Raw genomic sequence first — 19,667 nt, 5'->3', positions numbered from 1 at the left:
AGGTGGCTGGATGGAGTCACTGAAGCAGTAGGCCTGAGCTTAAATGGACTCCAGAAGATGGTAGAGGACAGGAAGACTGGAGGAACGTTGTCCATGGGGTCACGATGGGTCGGACATGACTTTGCAACTAACAACAACATAGGGAAAATGTGTGTGCAGACAGGGTCTGTGGAGAGCGAGGAATGGGGTTACTAGGAAGGAGAGTGTTGGATGTGTATTTGTATGCTGAGTTTACCAAGAACCTCAGGACAGATGTAAAGGGTCAGAGAGCATGGTAAAATCTTGGGATGCTGAGGAGAGGGCCAAGCTAAGAACAAAACAAGCTGAGATCAGAAGCATCACAAGAATCAGAATCATGGAGCACTAAGTACAAAGCATTGTATAAAATTGTTTCCATCAGCTAAGAGGTGGCAGTAGCATTGTTTAAAAACCCACTGGCTGGGGTGCACGACTGTAGCTCCTTTTGTGCACTTAGCACTGTTGATGAGGTGGCCATCCTGCCAGGCCTAGACCAGATAGTTGCTTATTCAGGGATCATTTGCTTTTGTGAAGTGCAAGGACTTTGTGTCAGATCTGGGTGTCCACTGCACTACTGAATATCTACACTGGTTGTGTCTGAAATTCTGGTGCCAGCTTCTCTGACAACTAGTGATGGAACTGGGCAGCCAGACAAGGGGCATGGACTTTGCTGAAGTTTCTCAAGATTGTTCCTCTCAGATGAATCTTTTACATTCATGCATTATTGACTGAAGAGACGCAGTGGCTCAGTGGGTTAGGACGCTGAGCTTGTTGACCAGAAGATCGGCAGTTTGGCGGGTCAAATCCCGAGTGCCGCATAACAGAGTGAGCGCCTGTTACTCGTCCCAGCTTCTGCCAACCTAGCAGTTCGAAAGCACATAAAAATGCAAGTAGAAAAATAGGGACCACTACGGTGGGAAGGTAACAGCGCTCCATACGCCTTTGGCATCTAGTCATGCAGGCCACATGACCACGGAGACATCCTCGGACAAGCGCTGGCTCTTCGGCTTTGAAACGGAGATGAGCACCGGCCGCTAGAGTTGGAAATGACTAGCACACATGTGCGGGGGAACCTTTACCTTTTTACTATAGGACAGGAAAGTCAGGAACTGGCAAGGAAAAGACCAATCAAGGCTCAGGATAGAATGATGAAAGATGGCATAGAAATGGTAGATGGGTGGTAGTTGGAGCTTGTAATGTGTTGATATGAGCCAGAATGGAAATGATCCTAATGTACCATGATGCAAATTTTTGTATCTGACTTCTCAGGGGCAGGCCATTGGTTGCTAGCTAGAGCCAGTTCCAACTTTTAGGGGTGGTCCTGCTTGTAATTACTAGGTCTTCTATAGCTGCTTGTGGAAAATGCACTGCATCAGTGGCCTGCAATTCAGACATGAGCATGTCCATTGCAAGGAGTAATGTGTAGGGAGGAAGGCTTTGAAAGAGAAAGAAAGAAGATCTGTTACCAAGGCAACACACATTATTTAAGCACATGGGAAAATAGAGAATTATGAAAACTAAGGAAGGCATCCTCCTATCTACATTAAGATAAAAGAGGGAAAAAGGAAGCAGGTTCAGATTTGCAAGATTCTCTCCTATAGCATTGTAATAGAAGTAGTTTTAAGTCTATGAAGCATTTGTTTCTCAGTCTGGTCTATTTTATATGGCTGTTACTGGGACAGTAGGTGAGAAATTGGTCAGAAAGAAAAATTGGAATGGAAGCTATTGTTATCATAACATAGGATCTGTTGGGTAAAGATTGTATAATGTTGTTCTAAGCTAACTTGATAAAGGATTGAACTTTAGTTTTGTTGTTGTTGTTGATAATGGTGTAACATCAAAGGCATTGTTCTGATATTCTGTTGTTTATAGATATTCATTCTATTTATCTGGCTCAAGTGGTATGAGGTAGAGAGGTAGAGATCTACTTCCAGAACCCAGCATTAAACTGGAACCCAGATCCAAAATGATATAGGTAGGCAGGCCATACAACCAGAAAATGATTGGTGAACTTGACAGTAGGAATGACTTCAGCAGGAATGCAAACCTTGAGGAAATGATCCATCACTCACCCTTGAGAGTGCAGAACATCCATCATAAAATGCAGAGAGAGAGAGAGTTCTTCAAGGACCCAAGAGTACTGGCAACATTAAAAGAATTGATAGATTTGCCTGAGACATCCTGGACTTGGCAAGCCTTGATATGTGTCCACAAAAGTTCCAAGTGAGCAGAGGAAGCATTTTTGTAGACCAAGCTAATGTGCCACAGGATTGTTGTAGATACGGCAGCCATGATGACATAGTAGCCAATTCTCAACTTAAGGGGAAAGGGACCAAACTGTTTTGAGATATCCTGCAGGTGACAGGATTGAGTTTGCATGTTCAGGCCTTCTCCTGGTACCTGATGCAGACAGTTAAGGAGTAAGCCCTAATATGCCTGGTGGGGCATGCAGAAACAGCTCTTTTTGTGCATCTGGTACCAATGATGAGGTACCAGCCTGCCTGATACAGCTGACATTAATTGTTTACATTGCTGAGGTGCAAAGACTTTGTGATGTAACTGGTTGTGGAAGCCTCTGTGCTGGCCGAGAAAGCACGGCATCTGAGAAGCAGAGAGCTTTCTCATTTCTGGTGTACTCTGACCAACCAACATCTGTAAGTCATATACTTCCATTATGACAGGAAGCTCCAAATAATTCTTCTTGGTATTCTGTAGCAGTACTTGCCAACACTGAAAGCTCCTATGCAGATCACGTACATGTGGCATCAAAATAACATGAAGTTATATTTCAGTTTGGTTTTAGGAATAAAAAAGTTTCACCACTTTGCAAAATATCTTCAAGGGACTGTATCACTCAGATCTTCATTAAAGCAAAACACTGCTTTATGTGCAGAATTTTGGTAACAAGGACTGTTTGAAGTCTTGACTCAAAGGCAATGTAATGAAACCACCCAATCAGATTTTCATGGAATCAAAGAGTTGATGTGGCATGTGAATTTTAAGATTCATCAAGACATCCCATCACCCATTGGGTCAACATTTCAGTTGTGTTGTCATTTCAGAAGTGTTTACTTATCTAAACAGATTAATAGAATTATTATCATTATCATTATTATTATGGCTTATCACATAGGCAGCCAGATATTCAGACTGAATTTGGCATTTTTATCCACTTACTGAGTCCTTCACAAAGACCTAGGATGGGCAGATGTTGATGTTTGAAGGTGTTAAAAATATGATTGCCAGATGTTAGCTGTTCCAAGTAAAACTGCCTTTCACAAGTGACTGGTGGTGATTTAATCAATGTTGATGGTGTTGAAGTGGTGCTCCAGTTGTTTCAGGATTGCACCCAAGGGGCCTATTACTATTGATACTACCCTTGCTTTCTTTTGCCACAATTGTTCTATTTATATTTGCAAGTATTTGTATTTTGTTATCTTCTCCAATACTTTCTCTTCTATTCTGCTATCTCCAGATACTGCCAGGTCCACCATCCAGCCTTTTTTTGTGTCTTTCTTATCAATAGTTGTTAGGCCTGGGGTGTTATGTGGCAGGTGCCTGTCTGTTTGAATTCTAAAATCCCAGAGCACTTTAGTTTTTTTTTTCTTTTCATTTTCTACTACTTTCTCTATTTTATGGTCCTACCAGTTCTTGATTGCAGGCAAATGGTATTTCTTGCAAGTCTTCGAATCCACCATTGTTGCAACTTTGTCACAGCATTGCTTGTAGTTAGCCTAGTGATCTTCTTCTAGTAGCTAACTTAGGTGGTTCACTGTTATTTCAGCTTCTTTTTTTTTAATTCCATTTATATCCCGCCCTTCTCCGAAGACTCAGGGCGGCTTACAAGCTTAGCAGTAGCCTTCATTCTATGTATATGCCTGCTTATTAGGGCTTTCACACACACACACCCAAGCGGCATTATTACAAAGTCAGCTTAATTGCCCCCAACAATCTGGGTCCTCATTTTACCTACCTCGGAAGGATGGAAGGCTGAGTCAACCTTGAGCCTGGTGGGACTCGAACCTACACTAATTGCAGGCAGCTGGTGTTACTTAAGGAGGCATTAGCCCACTGCGCCACCAAGGCTCTTTGAGGAGTCAACACTCACTGTCTGTTGCTGTCTTTCAGTTCTGGTTTTAAATCCATTTGTTCTTAAGGCTTTGACTTTGGCAGCCAGAATTAGCTCCTCTTTCTTTTCAACTTTCCTGCTTTTAGACATTGCCAGGTCTTCCTATTATCTGCTTTGCCTGCTATTTTTTTTTAATGTACTGGCAATGGTCTTCCCATGTCTTTTTTCTGGTCTTCATTTGGTCTTTTTTTGTAGCCAGTCTTGTAGGGTAGTCCAGTATTCAGTATTCAGTCAGCCTTCCTGGTATACTAGCTTCAATGCATCTTCTTCAGTGTCCACCAGATAATCTTCCGATGCCTGTTTTTATTCCACAACTGTCTGATGCACTTGCAACATTCTTTGCCCACCCATTTTTATTGGCAAGTAGAATCTGTCAACATCCATGTGAGGAAGAAGGGCAAGATTCATTGTCATTGTTTTTCTGGCCTTCCTACCCAGAGCTTTTGGTTCTGCTTGAGTCTAGTTGGACTTTAAAATCTTCTACACTCTCTTGAGGTATTCAGTTCTAACCTTTTCTTGACTTCAGTATGCTTGTTGTTGTTGTTTACATTTATATGCCACTCGTCTCACAGTTTGAGGCAACCGTGGATGAGCAAAAAAAGCAGTGAGAGTGGGAGCAATTTATGACTTCCTGCTTTGCTTCACTATTGACTCTGCTTGTGGAGAGAAAGTTGATGGGGGAAGCTGGCAGGGAAGGTTGCAGGTTGCTCAAGTAAGCATCTCATGTCCCTTCGTGTTTGTGCCATATGACCACTCGTGTATCCCTGTGCAACCTCCACTTACAACATTCTCGTGAACCTTCCCTGCCCTGTGCTGTTTTCTTTCACATGTTCTCTAACCTTCATCACACTTCTCATTCAGTCTCCCTCCACCTGGCAGTAGCCACACAGCTGCCTGCTGGCCATGGACTTGCAACTTCCTGCTGGCTTTCTCATTGACTTTACTTGTGGGAAGCTGACAGGGACCATCAGCAATGATGATCTAAACTTGATCATCACCTTCCTGCCCATTTCCCCATTGACTTATAGGAAGTTGTCAGGCAGTGTTGGAAAAAACAATCAGGTAACTATGGCTGACTGTAGCAGTATGACAGTATGGTTTCCACAACTTTTTCAAATTTCAATCCCACAAGATAATGAGCTCCAGATTTTGGGTTCATTCTGTAAGTTAGCCTATCGAGGTACCTTAGCTTAGTTCAAACATTGTTGCTGTATGATGCACTGTTTCACCCAATTAAAGCTTATTAATGGACAAACACACGTGCAAGTTTTAGTAGTATATAGATGGAGATTGCAGATGTGCTCACAGTCTTTTATTGAATTGGATTTTTGCTTCCAGTTGCCATTTCCAATTGGACTGAACTCTTCAAATTAAATTTCAGATTTGAATGGAATTGACACTTTGACTGGAGCTGCAAATTAGAATTGGATATTTTCTGGTTCACATCTCTGTTGTGCTTATATTAGTTCAGCTTTTCTCTTTTTTTTCTTCAGAAAAACAATCCTGGGATCTGGATTCACAGCAAAGATATTTGGATTTTAGAAAATGTTGTGGATGCTAATGTCAACCACGTATGTAAGAGAACATCCCAGAAATGGATGCCGCTGTGATCTGTAAATTCTGTGTTAAAACATTTACATTACTCATGCACGTATATGAGCTCTATGGTGAAAAAGGCATCATTACATATTCAGCTATGGAGATAAAAGGCATTTATTAATGCAGATAAGTTTTACTTGTAACATTAAATTAATAGTTATTTGAATGCAGAAGTGTCTCCATATGAATTTTTTAAATCCTCCTTCTCCTTTGACATAGATGCAGTCTGAAGTGGACTATAAAAATAGCATCTAGGTCTGTCCTTGAATGAACTTCTATTACTGATGGGCTGACGTTACAATTCATCTTTGCTGATTCACTAATTATGTCATTTCCCCCCCCCTCTTTGATTCTATCCCTACTAACTAATCTGAAGAGATGATATTAGGCCTCTGTCAGACTCCCAACATAGAGTCATGTTGTGATTTTTTTTATTGAAGAGTTTTACAAAAAAATTTTTACAATACATATCCCCAAAACCCACCCGCCCCAAACCACTCCCCTTTCCCCCCCCCCCACTTCCCAGAGCTGAATACAGGGTTATAGATATAATAATCATATTCTAACTAAGATTATCCATTATAAAATTAACCAAATTCATAATGTGCTTTAACTCCCCTTTAACATAGATACATTCAAATTATTAAAAACATAATAATAATAACTTAAACAAAAATATAATCAATACTAATACTAAAATTAATAACAATCTAAAATCTACTCATAAGCTAAATGGAATTTTTTAGTCCCATATTTATTCTGAATATAATCTATCCATCTCCTCCAAACTGAAATATATCTTTCTTGCGAGTGATCCTTCAAAGAAACAGAAATCTTAGACATTTCTGCAAGATTTGATACCTTAAGCACCCATTCTTCTATAGTAGGCAAACTATCCTTCTTCCAATATTGTCCCACCAGTAACCGTGCTGCTGTTATCAAGTTCAACATCAAATTGATTTCTTTAGTATCACACTCTACAACAATACCCAATAAAAACAATTGTGGAGAAAACTTTATCTTTCTCTTAAAAATCTTTTGAATGTTCCACCAAATTTTAATCCAAAAAGCTTTTATATTTCTACAAGTCCACCACATATGAAAATAAGTAGCATCTAAACTACCACATCTCCAGCATTTAGACTGTAGGTTAGGATACATGTTAGACAACTTTTTGGGATCCAAATGCCATCTATAAAACATTTTATAAAAATTTTCTCTTAAATTTTGAGCCTGAGTAAATTTAACATTTCTGACCCAGATTACCTCCCAAGTATCCAACGGAATTGGTTCCTGTATGTTTTGTGCCCACTTTATCATACAATCTTTAACTAATTCCGTTTCCGAGTCCAATTCAATTAAAACATTATACATCCTCTTTATATGCGCACGATTTAAATCTCTAATTTGTTTTACTAAGTTTTCATCTGTAATTGTGATGCCAACCTTCTGATTTTTTAACCTTTTGAAATAGAGTACACTGGTATGTCAGTACTGATCTTTAATTGATCCTGGGAGGCATGATGAGTACCAAAACTGATGAATGCCAACCAACCACTTGACTTACCCTGTGACCCTTTGTTTCAGCTGGGAAGGTCTTCCTGCCTGTCCCTTTTTCTATATCAGCGACCTTCCCATCTTGGCTGACTTCCTATCAACCGTCTGCGGCCATCCCACTCTTCCTTTTGTAGCAACCTTCCTGGCATGGCTGATTTACTATCTATTCTCCATGGCTGTCCCTCTTTTCCTATCATGGTGTGTCGACTACCAAACCAACAACGAGTATTGGTGGAGCAGTGGGCTAATGCCTCCTTAAGTAACACCAGCTGCCTGCAATTAGTGCAGGTTCGCATCCCACCAGGCTCAAGGTTGACTCAGCCTTCCATCCTTCCGAGGTAGGTAAAATGAGGACCCAGATTGTTGGGGGCAATAAGCTGACTTTGTGATAATGCCTCTTGGGGGCCCCCCGAAAGCCCTAATAAGCAGGCATATACATAGAATGAAGGCTATTGCTAAGCACATTGATTACCTACCTCGGAAGGATGGAAGGCTGAGTCAACCTTGAGCCTGGTGGGACTCGAACCTGCACTAATTGCAGGCAGCTGGTGTTACTTAAGGAGGCATTAGCCCAATGCTCCTTTATCCTTGTACAGTCCATTACAATGATACACCATCAGATAACCTGTTGCTATCATGTCATGAACTATGGCTGCCTTGTGAAGTCTATCAAAATAGGGGGGGGGAATCAGCGTTGTAGCTGTTCCACAGTTATTCAAAACTCCAAAAGAGGGCACCCTTCATATTATCCTTAACAAGTGTGAGATGTCTCTGTCCATGGCTATTTTATAATTACTGTTTGGATTGAGCTGGGAAATTCCTTTTTTTTTAATTTTAATTCCATTTATATCCCGCCCTTCTCCGAAGACTCAGGGCGGCTTACAAGCTTAGCAGTAGCCTTCATTCTATGTATATGCTTGCTTATTAGGGCTTTCGCCCCCCCCAGCGGCATTTTCTTTTCTTCTATTGTTTATAGTATATAATCAAGGTTGCCCCAGATATAAAAAGAAAAAACCCAAAGTGGTTCCAGTGGTGGTAAGAGCACTTAGGGTGGGAGTCCTAAGCTGGGGAGTGACTCTAGTTGATCCCAGTTTCTTTGTCCAGAAGAGAGCAGTGCTAGGAAAGCTAAGATACTGCACAGAACCCACAACCCCCCAGAAGACTGCAGCTGTTCAGATAAATGTTCTTTAAGCATCCTATATCAGCCAATTCGGCATCAGCCATGGAATAGTTTCTTCAGTGATTCAAAAATTAAAATAGAAGTGCTGCCTAGAATATAGTAAAGGTAAAAGGTAAAGGTTCCCCCGCACATGCGTGCTAGTCGTTTCCGACTCTAGGGGCCGGTGCTCATCTCCATTTCAAAGCCGAAGAGCCAGTGCTTGTCCGAGGACGTCTCCGTGGTCATGTGGCCGGCATGACTAGACGCCAAAGGCGCACGGAGCGCTGTTACCTTCCCACCGTAGTGGTCCCTATTTTTCTACTTGCATTTTTACGTGCTTTCGAACTGCTAGGTTGGCAGAAGCTGGGACGAGTAACAGGCGCTCACTCTGTTAAAGGGATGCGGTGGCTCAGTGGGTTAGGACACTGAGCTTGTCGATCAGAAGGTTGGCAGTTTGGCGGGTCGAATCCCGAGTGCCGCGTAACAGAGTGAGCGCCTAGAATATAGGACACCCTAAACTTGACATTTAACAAAAGCCCTCCTCCTGACAGACATTTCTAGCCAACTAGAGTGAATCAAAGCATCTTATTGGGATCAACTGGACAATTCATAGGGAAGTTAAACAAATAAATGAAACTGAGTGGCTGGAAGGCTTTTTTTACTCAATCCTCACTACTGATAATATTTGGTTCCAAATTACATTGTTGAACACATTTAAGACATTTGACAAAATATTCTCATAGCCCTAAATTGGGTTGGGTGCAGATGGAGTATCTCTACCATGACTGTTGGATTTAATATTATTTTTCATATCTTGTTTATACTTTTCCCCTTTTTGTCTCATTAAAAATTACACACACTAGTGGCTTTGAGGAGTCTCTAGGGTTTGTGCTCAAGGTTTCTGAGTGGCAACAGTGTTTGCATCTCTGCCCTTTGTAGAGGCTTAATTGAGCCATCTATTAATTTGATCTAGACATTTTCTGTCAGAGGGTTGATTCCATCCAAAAGAAACAAATGGCTTTGTTTCCTGTTAGTTTCACTATGAAATCAAGGTACTTCTTGCTGATCACAGACTAATGTTGTACATGCTGCAAAATGACACAATTCCACCTTTGTGTAAACATGAGTTCTCCCATAAGTTAGGAGATGGAATAAGCGAGCACATGAGAGGAAGACAGACATTGCTACAGCTTTGTTTATATTTAGCAGGAGAAAATGAAAGGATGTTTTGTTAACCATCATATACTGTTTAAAGCTCATTCTACAAACATCTACTCCACCATGTGGCCTTCAGCAGCTAACGCTGTTCTGTCCACTCTGCCTTTGTCTTATGAAATTGTCTTTTGTGAACTCTTTTGGAGATATAATTTTATGTAAGGAAAACGGTTGGCTGAAAAAGAACCAAATGCCGTGCCTCATGACCAAATTGTCCCCGGGGATTTGCATTGCATAAAAGGCAAAAATGAGAAATCTAACCAAGCTACTTGTTCCTGCAACGCCACTTAACTGCTGTGGAAAAAATCATTGTTTGCTCTGCAGGAACTGAAGCAGAATCTTATTTTTGGAACGTGGAGCAAAGCTAACTAGCTTGTTCATCACTTGCTTCCGAAAATCTCTTGGCAGTTCAGGAAAGAGGTAACAAGATATACTCAGAGTGGAGACTCCTTGGACTTTGGATGGTTTTAAAATGCCTTACAATGGGCCCCCACTCCTGCTGATTGCAATTAAAACTTTTATATAAAATGCACAAGGCATGCTGTAGCAGCATTACTGGCTGCCTCTTTACAAACAGCTATCAGATCACAACACTGCACACAATACCACTGGGATCCATTCCATATAGAGGTTCATTTTAAATCCCAGTGGATTGTGGCTAAAATAATAAATAACGAGGCAGCACAATAACAACAAATTAGGTGTGAACAAGTAACAACATGAACATCTGTCAAGTAAAGCTGGGCAAGACCTTCTTGACCCACTACAAGGCCAGTTTCTCCACCTTGGAAATTCATTTTGGTAACTCATCCCAACTCATCTGAATTCTAGTATGTTATGTCAGAAGTTTGGAGCCTTGATTTCCCATGATCTAGCCTGAAAAAAAATGACTGTTTTGGTTTTGTTACATTTCCAAAACAGAGCCTGAAAAAAATGACTATTTTGGTTTTGTTACTTTTCCAAAACAGGATCTGCAGGAAATTTGGAATATTTTAAGTAGAGATATCATGCCAAATTGAATAAAAGTCAGTGCAGGACATTTAAGCTACATCCTTTTACATTTTTTTAAAAAAAATCCATATCTCTTTTGTTTCAACAGAACAGAATGAAATCTACAGGGGAAGTGCAGTTCAGTTTTTTTAAACTGACAAAAAAATTACTGTGTACAGTGGAATTAATTACTTGGGGTAGACTCTGGGGAGATTAATTCACTATACGAATCTCCTAATTTCTTTACATAATTATTTATGTAAAAGAAAGCATTGTTCTTAAGACAGCCAGATGGTAAGACTTCCACAAAACGTCTTACAACTTCTAATTGAATGCAGTGGAAAACGATGAGACAAAGAAAAGGCTCACATTTTAAAATCACCCTTTCTGATGGGCAGTGCCTTCTTTTCTCTATAACACAACTAAGTTTCTGAACTGCATATCAGACCAGAGCTTATAAAGGAGAGGACTTTGAACTAAGAGTAGGACAAGTGAATTATGAAATATTCTATTTCTCCAGTGGCCTTCGTGATGGCACTGCCTTATTCACAGATTATTCAGAAATGTATAGGGCTTGCAAATGTGACCTCTAGACGTAGTGATTGGGGGACATAATTATATGATACAAATTAATGGAACTGAGTTTCAGCCCTGGTTTCACTTGTCTGGAAGGTTTTACTACTTTGATATGGACCAATAGGCAGGCGTCTTGTGACCTTCCTATCCTCGAGTAACATACCATTTACTAATGACTGGTAGAAATTCAAAGAGATCATGCGAAATGCATATTATTTCAGAGAGTGAATGTCGAGATAAACTCTGCTCTGGCCAATGTCCCTGCAATTAATAGCTTCCGAAAAGGCTGTTAAAAATAATATGATGTTTTAATGAAGAAAATGCTGTACATAGTCTTTTAGGTATTATTTTATTTTACTTCATTTTTATTTTACTTTTTTCCAACCAGTGTCTTTTGCTATTATAAGTTATACATTTATCACCCTTCCGGCAGAACTCATGCCTTGAAATAAAGCAATGTACAATTTTGTCCCCTTCATAGAATACGGGGGTGTCTTCCCTCCTCTCTATCCTTATTTAGTTTCAAATTCCAAGCCTTCACACTGCTGCCATTGTGATTTGTACTTGTGGGGGTTTTGTGGGATATTATCTACGCATTCACCAAGTACTGATCCAATGAACTGGCATTTTCTCACAAAGCAGATGAAGAGTCTGTACATTTCTTTTTGTAATAAATCATGGCCGTGAAAAAGGATTTCTTTAAGTCCTTTAGTCCATTCTTGTCCATCTCACTCACCTTCAGGGACTAGGTCTGTAAGAAACTCCTAAGGCATATAGTAGGCAGCTGAAATAAAAAGGCAGGGGAATCAAAAGAAGAAAAGTCAGAGGTTCCAGTGATTTTCTGTTGATTGAATACTCTTGAAAGCAAGGCAGGATAGTAAGAAAAATAAGCAAACGAAAAATAAATCACATCTTCAGGCATGTTATTAGATCAACAATAGCAAGCAGCTGAGGGCCCTTTCAAGAGAAAATGATACCTAGAGAGCGGAGTATAAGAATTGCTTCTTACAGGGCATTTTATACATAAGTGCAGAGTGTACATGCACCTTGTCACTGTACAAGATTGTTTCAGATGTAACTTTTGCAGTCATAGGTTCAGCTCTTCTTCAGTGTTCATTTATAACAATCTTAAAGGAATCTTACATCTGAAACAACAACTTTCATACTGTCACACTTGTACAATCGATTTGTGCCTATGCAGGGTAGAAATAGACTTAAGGAGATTGAGGGCTGCATGGATATAAATCTGTAGTTTTACATGGGCTGATCATATCTTCTCTTAGTCTTGAGTATTAATAGATTCCTTCCTAAAATTCCAGTCACCAATCTGTTTTAGATGAGTAGAAGCCAGTCTTTCTAGTAATGCCATATTTGGGCTGCAAAAATTCATATGACCACTAAATAGCAGTAAAGAGACAAAGATTCTATACCTATTGCCATCCAGTGGTCAACTGCATTTTTGCAGTTGTAGCATTTATTCTCTGCACTTTGGAGTGGCCTTGTGTCTACTATAGTTTCTGATCTGGGAATACAATAAACATTAGTGCAATGCTGAAGGGACAAAGCTTCTATGTTGATATAGCTGCGGTTGACTTCCAACTTCTACCCAGAATTATGGATTATTACTACAGTGTTATAGGTTGGCCATTGATATTTAAACAATAAAATTTTCTACATGTATTAAAGTAAATATATATCAACTCACTGTGGCTTCCTCTCTGGTAAGTAGCTTTAATACTGCAGCTTAAAGTTAAGCGATTTAATGAGGTAGAAGTTGTTTTATAAACTATCTTCCATTCAGAAGGTCTATCTTAATTGTTCTGTGGATTACAAACTGTTTAATTTTTCTTTTAATATTGCTCTATTTTCACCATTTTCTGCTTCTAGCTGGACAATATGTTGGTTTATTCTCTCTTATTCCTGCTTCAGCTTGTGGGATTTGCTCCACTTTTTTTCATTTATATTTTATATAATATGATAGGATGACAATCAGAGAGGTCTACACATCATGCTAAGTCAAGATTAAACAATGTTAATGGATTTTTGCAATGTGTAATTTGTAAACCATAATTTATAGCTTAATGATTCCAGTCATTAGGGCTGAATTGACCAAGAGTGGTTAGCATAGGGTGTGACAGTCAGCTTTGCACTACATTATGTACAATATATTGGGAACTGATTGCCTGATCTTTGTTTTCATAGGTGTTCCTTGATGGGCTTTGATTTAAATCGGCACTGGGTAGATCCCTCTCCTTGGGCTCATCCTACACTATACGGTGTAAAGCAGCTAATTATTCAGATGTACAACAATCCGGTGAGTGAACAGTGGAAATATAAAATAACTTCCCTTTTATCTACCAATTGACAAATGTTGATTTAAGGTTACTCTCAGAGTTTGTGACAAGTATTCTGGAATTTTTTTAGTGAACATGTTTCTACAGAAGCTTGCTTTTGCAAAAGCTGCTTTTTTGTCTTTCCTGAGTCTTTCCATTATCATTTTCATCCTCCTTTTTCCCACAAGGAAACCCAGGCTCCTTTGAGTCAAGTTTGCCTTTTGTGATTTCATGGACTCATCCATTTATTTTCTTGGCAATAATATGCACGTGATTTGCCACTATCTTTTTTCCATATTTTTTAAAAAAATTCAACGTACATCTATGGGATTTGCTTATGGTCTCCCATTTGGATACTAAGCAGTTCAGACCCTGCATAGCTGCTCAAGATTATCCAAGATAGGCGAAATGTTTCCCCTGTTCCAGGCCAAAACAACCTAAAAACTAGGGAGTGTAATAGTTGACAACCAAGCTCAGTTAAAAGGCAGACCAAAGGCAGCTTGGTGTTGGGGCACTTGTTATCTTACAGGTACCCAAGAGGACAAGCAAGTCTTCCACTGATGTTTAAAACAAGGCAGCTAGGGAGAGCAGTTGTCCTCTTGGGATGCACAAGCTTTTCAGGCAGAGCGCTACATTTCCTTGGCTAAAAACCTGTTGAGGCTTTGAGGCTGACTCCACAAAAGGGACATGTCAGGATAAAGAAATTAGTTGAACCACAATTTAAAAAAAGAATTTTGTCTTAATTTATTTAAATTAATTAAATTTATAGATGATAACTCCCCATGCATTTCAAGCTTTATCACACGAAATGTACATTAAGCAGCAAATTGTTGAGGACTGCCTGGGATGCCAAAGCTACAGTTGATGAACTTTTGAACCAGTTCCATGTTCCATACATCAGATGACACCTTTGTGATAAATTCACAAATATGCAAGATTCCACAAGAATATTTGTTATACATCATATCCCAATGTTGGTTATACTAATACCCTCACAATTTTAGGGCACCACCTTTAATAGCAATAGCAATAGCAATAGCACTTAGACTTATATACTGCTTCATGGTGCTTTACAGCCCTCTTTAAGTGGTTTACAGAGTCAGCAGAGTCAGGATCCCGACAATCTGGGTCCTCATTTTACCAACCTCAGAAGGATGGAAGGCTGAGTCAACCTTGAGCCAAACTCCTGGTGTGAACAGTGAGCTAGCTTGTAGTGCTGCATTCTAACCACTGCACCACAACAGTTCTTCATAATTATCAATTCATATTTCAGCAAGTGTTGAAGACTAACTTGGTCAGCCTGAGAATAGATACATAAAGACATCAGTTAATGCATGATCTGAATTCAGCATAATTGATGTAATAATATTCTAATTGTAGTGGGCACAGGGTCACTGCGAGAGTAATAGCCTTAGTGATACAATATCAAAGAATGTTGTTTAGTGTATGTTAAGGGAGCATTGCTATATGAAATTTAAAGCTGAAGAGAAATGGCATTTGCAAATGCTATGTAAACAGCTACAGATATTACTCATTCACACATACAACATACAGTTGCTGCTAATCTAGGAAGATGGATTAAGGAAAGAGGAAGAGTAGAAGACAGACATTTATTGAATAAGTGGCATCAAAGTCCAAAAGGTTTATTGAGTATATGACCTAAGAAAAACCTCTTAGTGCAAAAAGAAGTGGACCTGAAAATATAAAATAAATAACAGCATTTTACTGCTAAGGAAGTATTTGGATTTTATAGAAGTTGAGTAAAACTCTTGATACTCCATCTCTCAGCGACAGCTTTTCCTTTCAGAGAATGATAGCATATTGAAGCACATGTTGCTATTCCATTTTTTCATGTGTATGTGTCTGTGCTAGATATTACTGCATCTGATTATACATACACACATTGTAAGTAAACAAACACATATGGTTAGTTTTGTGGCTGTTCCAGAAATAGAGATTGCTGTTTATTGTTAAGCCAGCAGAGCTGCAGTGCAACTTTCTCTCAACCTGCTGGAATCATATTTATTCCTGGCCAGGTAACAAACTGAAGTATCATGCAAATGGCTCTGTTTTTGCTGGGAATATGAGAGTCAGGAAGAAAGAGACAAGCAGGGATTAAAGAGTAAGAGCTGGAGCAAATATGTGGCTAGCATGAAGGGCATAGGCATCTGGGGAAATTTTTTTAAAAAGTCAAGTGGCAGCCACAACCATATATTAAAAGAATCAGAACTTCAGTCTATGGTTGTGAGCACCAACTTGATTTTATTTTATTTATTTTATTTTATTTTAATTCCATTTATATCCCGCCCTTCTCCGAAGACTCAGGGCGGCTTACAAGCTTAGCATTTTATTGACCCTCTGCACAGAAGTCCCTGATTAAGAAGAACAATAAATGAAATGAAGCAGAGTATGGATAACAGAATTGCATCGTTTTTGTCAGGCCAAGGAGCACAGATTGTATGGTGTTCCAAGGATCACACTTCACTAAATAGTGGGGCACTGTTTATGTATAAGTGTAATTAATAGAATCAAGATCAAATGAAGTGTTAATACCACTTTATAATGCCTTGGTAAGGCCACACTTGGAATACTGAATCCAGTTAGGTACTGGCTTGATTCATTGCAGTTTCTCCATTGATGGATTGGTAGAAACATTTCTTATTGGATTGAAATTGGAGGTTCTGCCTATAATTTGCAACTTGAGCTCCATATCTACTGATTTTCCTGGCTATAGCTGTTATTTGCTGCTTTATTATTTCCAGTGCTTCCTTGATCTTCCTTGTTTCTAAGTGGTATTTCTTGACTGGGTATTCTTTGATGTTCTTGTTCTTCAGCTTCTTTTCTTTCATCTGTTCTAGCTTGCTTGCATGTGATCTTAACTTGCTGATCTTATTTTCTAGTCTAACTTTCCATTTTTGTGGTTGCACTGTTTGTTTGCTTTTCTTCTTTGTTGATTTTGCATTCCAGGTATTCAGTTATAACTGCAGCTGTCTTGTACATTGGTGCTTATACTTGATATTGCAGTATTTGCATCTTTTAATGCTTGTGCTAGCTGTTTCTTTGGAACAAGCTTCAATACAGGCAGCCTTATTTTGTTGTTTTTGTGCTGTTCTAGATGCTCAGTTATTCTTTGTTTCAATTCTTTTATTTCTTAAGTTAGAGGGTTTTGTTTTTCCTGAGGAAAAAGTGCCTGGTTTCCAAATGAGAAAAGTTGTGTCTCTCTGCTGGATTCCTTCACTGCCAACTCCCCCTGATTTGCCTCTACATTCTGAATTACTTCTGGCAAGGCTTTGAGTTCTTTGCCCTGGGTAAAACTTTGCAATTTGCCCAGTTCTGTTTTTGTGAATACTTTATTTCATATCTGCTGGTCTCTGTTCTGTTATTTCTGATTCTGGATGTTGTTCTTTACAGAACTGTTGCATTTGTTTTAGATATCCTCTTCTTGTTGGACTTGATCATTATTTCTTTGTTTTCAATCACTGTGTATTTGTGATGGGTAAACACCTTTTCTTCCAGTAGTTCTGCAGCTGCTGGCCCTGGTTGCTCAGCCAACAGTCCTGAGTCCTGTAACCCATTTTTCACCAGATACCCAGGAACTCCAACATTTAGCTGGACCTTGTTAACCCGGGCGACATCCGAGCCAGTATGGCTTTCTGAAATTTACATCTCACCATATTTTTTATGGGAGAGACATTCTTTCTCTGACTCCTCTGATGAGATCTGTCCAGTATGGTTGATCCTGTGGCATAGCTCTCATCTTCTCAGTGTACACAAGCCCCACAACCACGTCAAGGTAGTGCCTCACTGGGGGATATTATTATTATTATTATTATTATTATTATTATTATTATTATTATTATTATTATTATTATTATTATTATTATTATTATATAAAATAAACTAAATATAGTAAATGTGATTTAAATTTACCACCACCCCCAGTTTATTCAATGTTTCCCCTTCTTCAATATTAAATCTGGTGATTTTGTTTGAGAACATTAGAAGAGATCATTACTTCTATGCTTTGCAGGGGGTTTGTCTGTCTCTGTCTGTGTGTGGAAGAGATAAAGATTTGGGCTATGTATCCTTTTGTTCAAGATCTTATGATTTTGGGGTTAGATCTCCATCAAGACTGTGATCAGGGGTAGAATATTTCATTACTATTGTTGAAGTATTAAGTAAGATCAGTGTTGTTGAAAACAGGCCTAAGAAGAAATATTTCATGCTTCAATCTTATGTATATATTGTCTTCTAAGGAAGAACCACTGAATTCAGTAGAACTTGTTCCCAGATAGCCAGGAGCTGGATTGCTATTTCAGTGTCCCATTAGTTATACCAAGGATTGAAAACATTATTCATTGAATGTATTCTAATTAACACAACTTGCGTGAATACATGTTCAGGCTTGACTGCAGTGGGATAAATATCCTGTGTAAATATTGCTGGATCATTTTCCAAACAGTAAGTGATTTGCTTGTGTTATGGAGTGTAATCTTTTATTTCTGAATAAAATTAATGGTGAAACCCTAGGGAACAAGTAAATCTCAACAAAATTATGCAGATACTGTAGATTTATTTTAGCTAAGCTAGCTGAAGTGCAGTTTTTTTCTACTTAACATATTTTCCATTAAACATTATATGGCCCACATTATATGGGCCTAGGTTTTCCCACACAGGGATTTTCCTAATATGAAAGGTCTGCCTTCACCAGGAGAGAAGTTGATCCTATTTGGTTCTTTCCCCTGCGTTCTCCATTCCTAGTTTTCCCCTGGCATCTTCTTTCATTCTGAGAAATGCTTTCTGGCACAGCCCCCCCCCCCTGCAATTTCCTGGCACTCTCTGCTTGTGTCTTCCTGTTTTCATGCCAAGATTCAGTGTCGTGATAACAAATCATCAGGAAAGAATTTTAATCCACTAGACCAGGGGTCAGCAACCTGAAACAGTGAAAGAGCCACTCAGAACCGGTTCCCTCACAAAAGGATAAACTGGGAGCCGCAAAAAATGTGTGCGCATGCACGTACATGCGCACATGCGCAGAACAGGGTTTGACTGAAGAGTGGAGCCAAGGCGAGATATGCACCTACCCTGCATATTTGAATTGATTGGTTGAACTTTTTTAGTCCCACTTTTTTTGGGGGGGGGGGACTGCACATGGCAGAAGACTGGGAGCCGCAGGAGACGGCTGAAAGAGCCGCATGCGGCTCCGGAGCCGCGGGTTGCAGACCTGTGCACTAGACTCTTGCCAAACCTTTGTTTTTTAAAAAAACTTCTGTTTCATTATTTTTGAGTTCCTGTGACTTTGCAAAACTTTTAGTTTGGAGCAAGTGTTCAAGTTCTTTGTTTCAGGTTAGTTACTTAGTTCTATCTGCACGAGATGGCTGTGCAGTATTTTTTATTGGGCATTATAAGAGACATAAAGTAAAACGCAAATAGAAAGCAGGCAAAGTGTAGTATTTGTAAAGTGGAAGATGCCAGAGAAAGATGACCACACAGGCTGCTAGCACATCATATTCTGTAGGCCTCCTTATGTATGTCTCCTGACAAATTCATAATTTTTGTTTATTTACTATGGAAACATACCTTCCAGGGTTTGAGTAAATTCAGTGCTGGTATGATATCTTATAGTTGATTCACAGACTTCCTATGTGCAAAGTAGAATGCCTCCTGTTCTGTTTGTATGCTGTTTAACTCCACCCATTATTTGCTAACATCTGGGCTTGTATCCAATATGCCTGTTTTACTTTTTCCATCATCTCTGTCATGGGATAAGGTATCTGAGCATGCTTAAAAGATTCATTCATAGTCATCTGAATATCATGAATATAAATTCACAGTAGTTATTGCCCATTAGAAGACATTTGTAACCTTTAAGTGGACATGATATTCCCTAGTGCTTATTCTTTTTTTGAACATTGATGGTATGCAGCTTCATACAACCTGAATGGAATCCATACAATTACATGAAACATTGGACATGTTAATTGCCATTCTATGTTGAATTGCATGGAAACTGTGCTACAAGCTACAATGTCAGATGATAGCCTGTAGCACAGCTGAGTCACAAATTGATTCTTAAATGTCTGGTTAAAAG

General features: G+C 39.2%; 1 protein-coding gene across 1 annotated transcript in view; it reads left to right on the top strand.

The window, feature by feature from the left end:
* Positions 1-19,667, top strand: part of BEND5 (BEN domain containing 5) — a gene marked incomplete at its 5' end in the record, with an annotated part of 887,332 nt that overhangs the window by 736,366 nt on the left and 131,299 nt on the right. Inside the window, one exon of the mRNA XM_081323189.1 lies at positions 13,446-13,557. Within this exon, the coding sequence (XP_081179315.1) occupies positions 13,446-13,557 (112 nt within the window). The remainder of the gene's footprint in view (positions 1-13,445; positions 13,558-19,667) is intronic.

Source organism: Vipera berus (genome assembly GCF_964194415.1).
Source record: "Vipera berus genome assembly, chromosome: 3".
Classification (NCBI taxonomy): Eukaryota; Metazoa; Chordata; class Lepidosauria; order Squamata; family Viperidae; genus Vipera; species Vipera berus.
The sequence above is the reverse complement of the archived record's forward strand: the minus strand, read 5'-3'. Positions and strand labels throughout refer to the sequence as shown.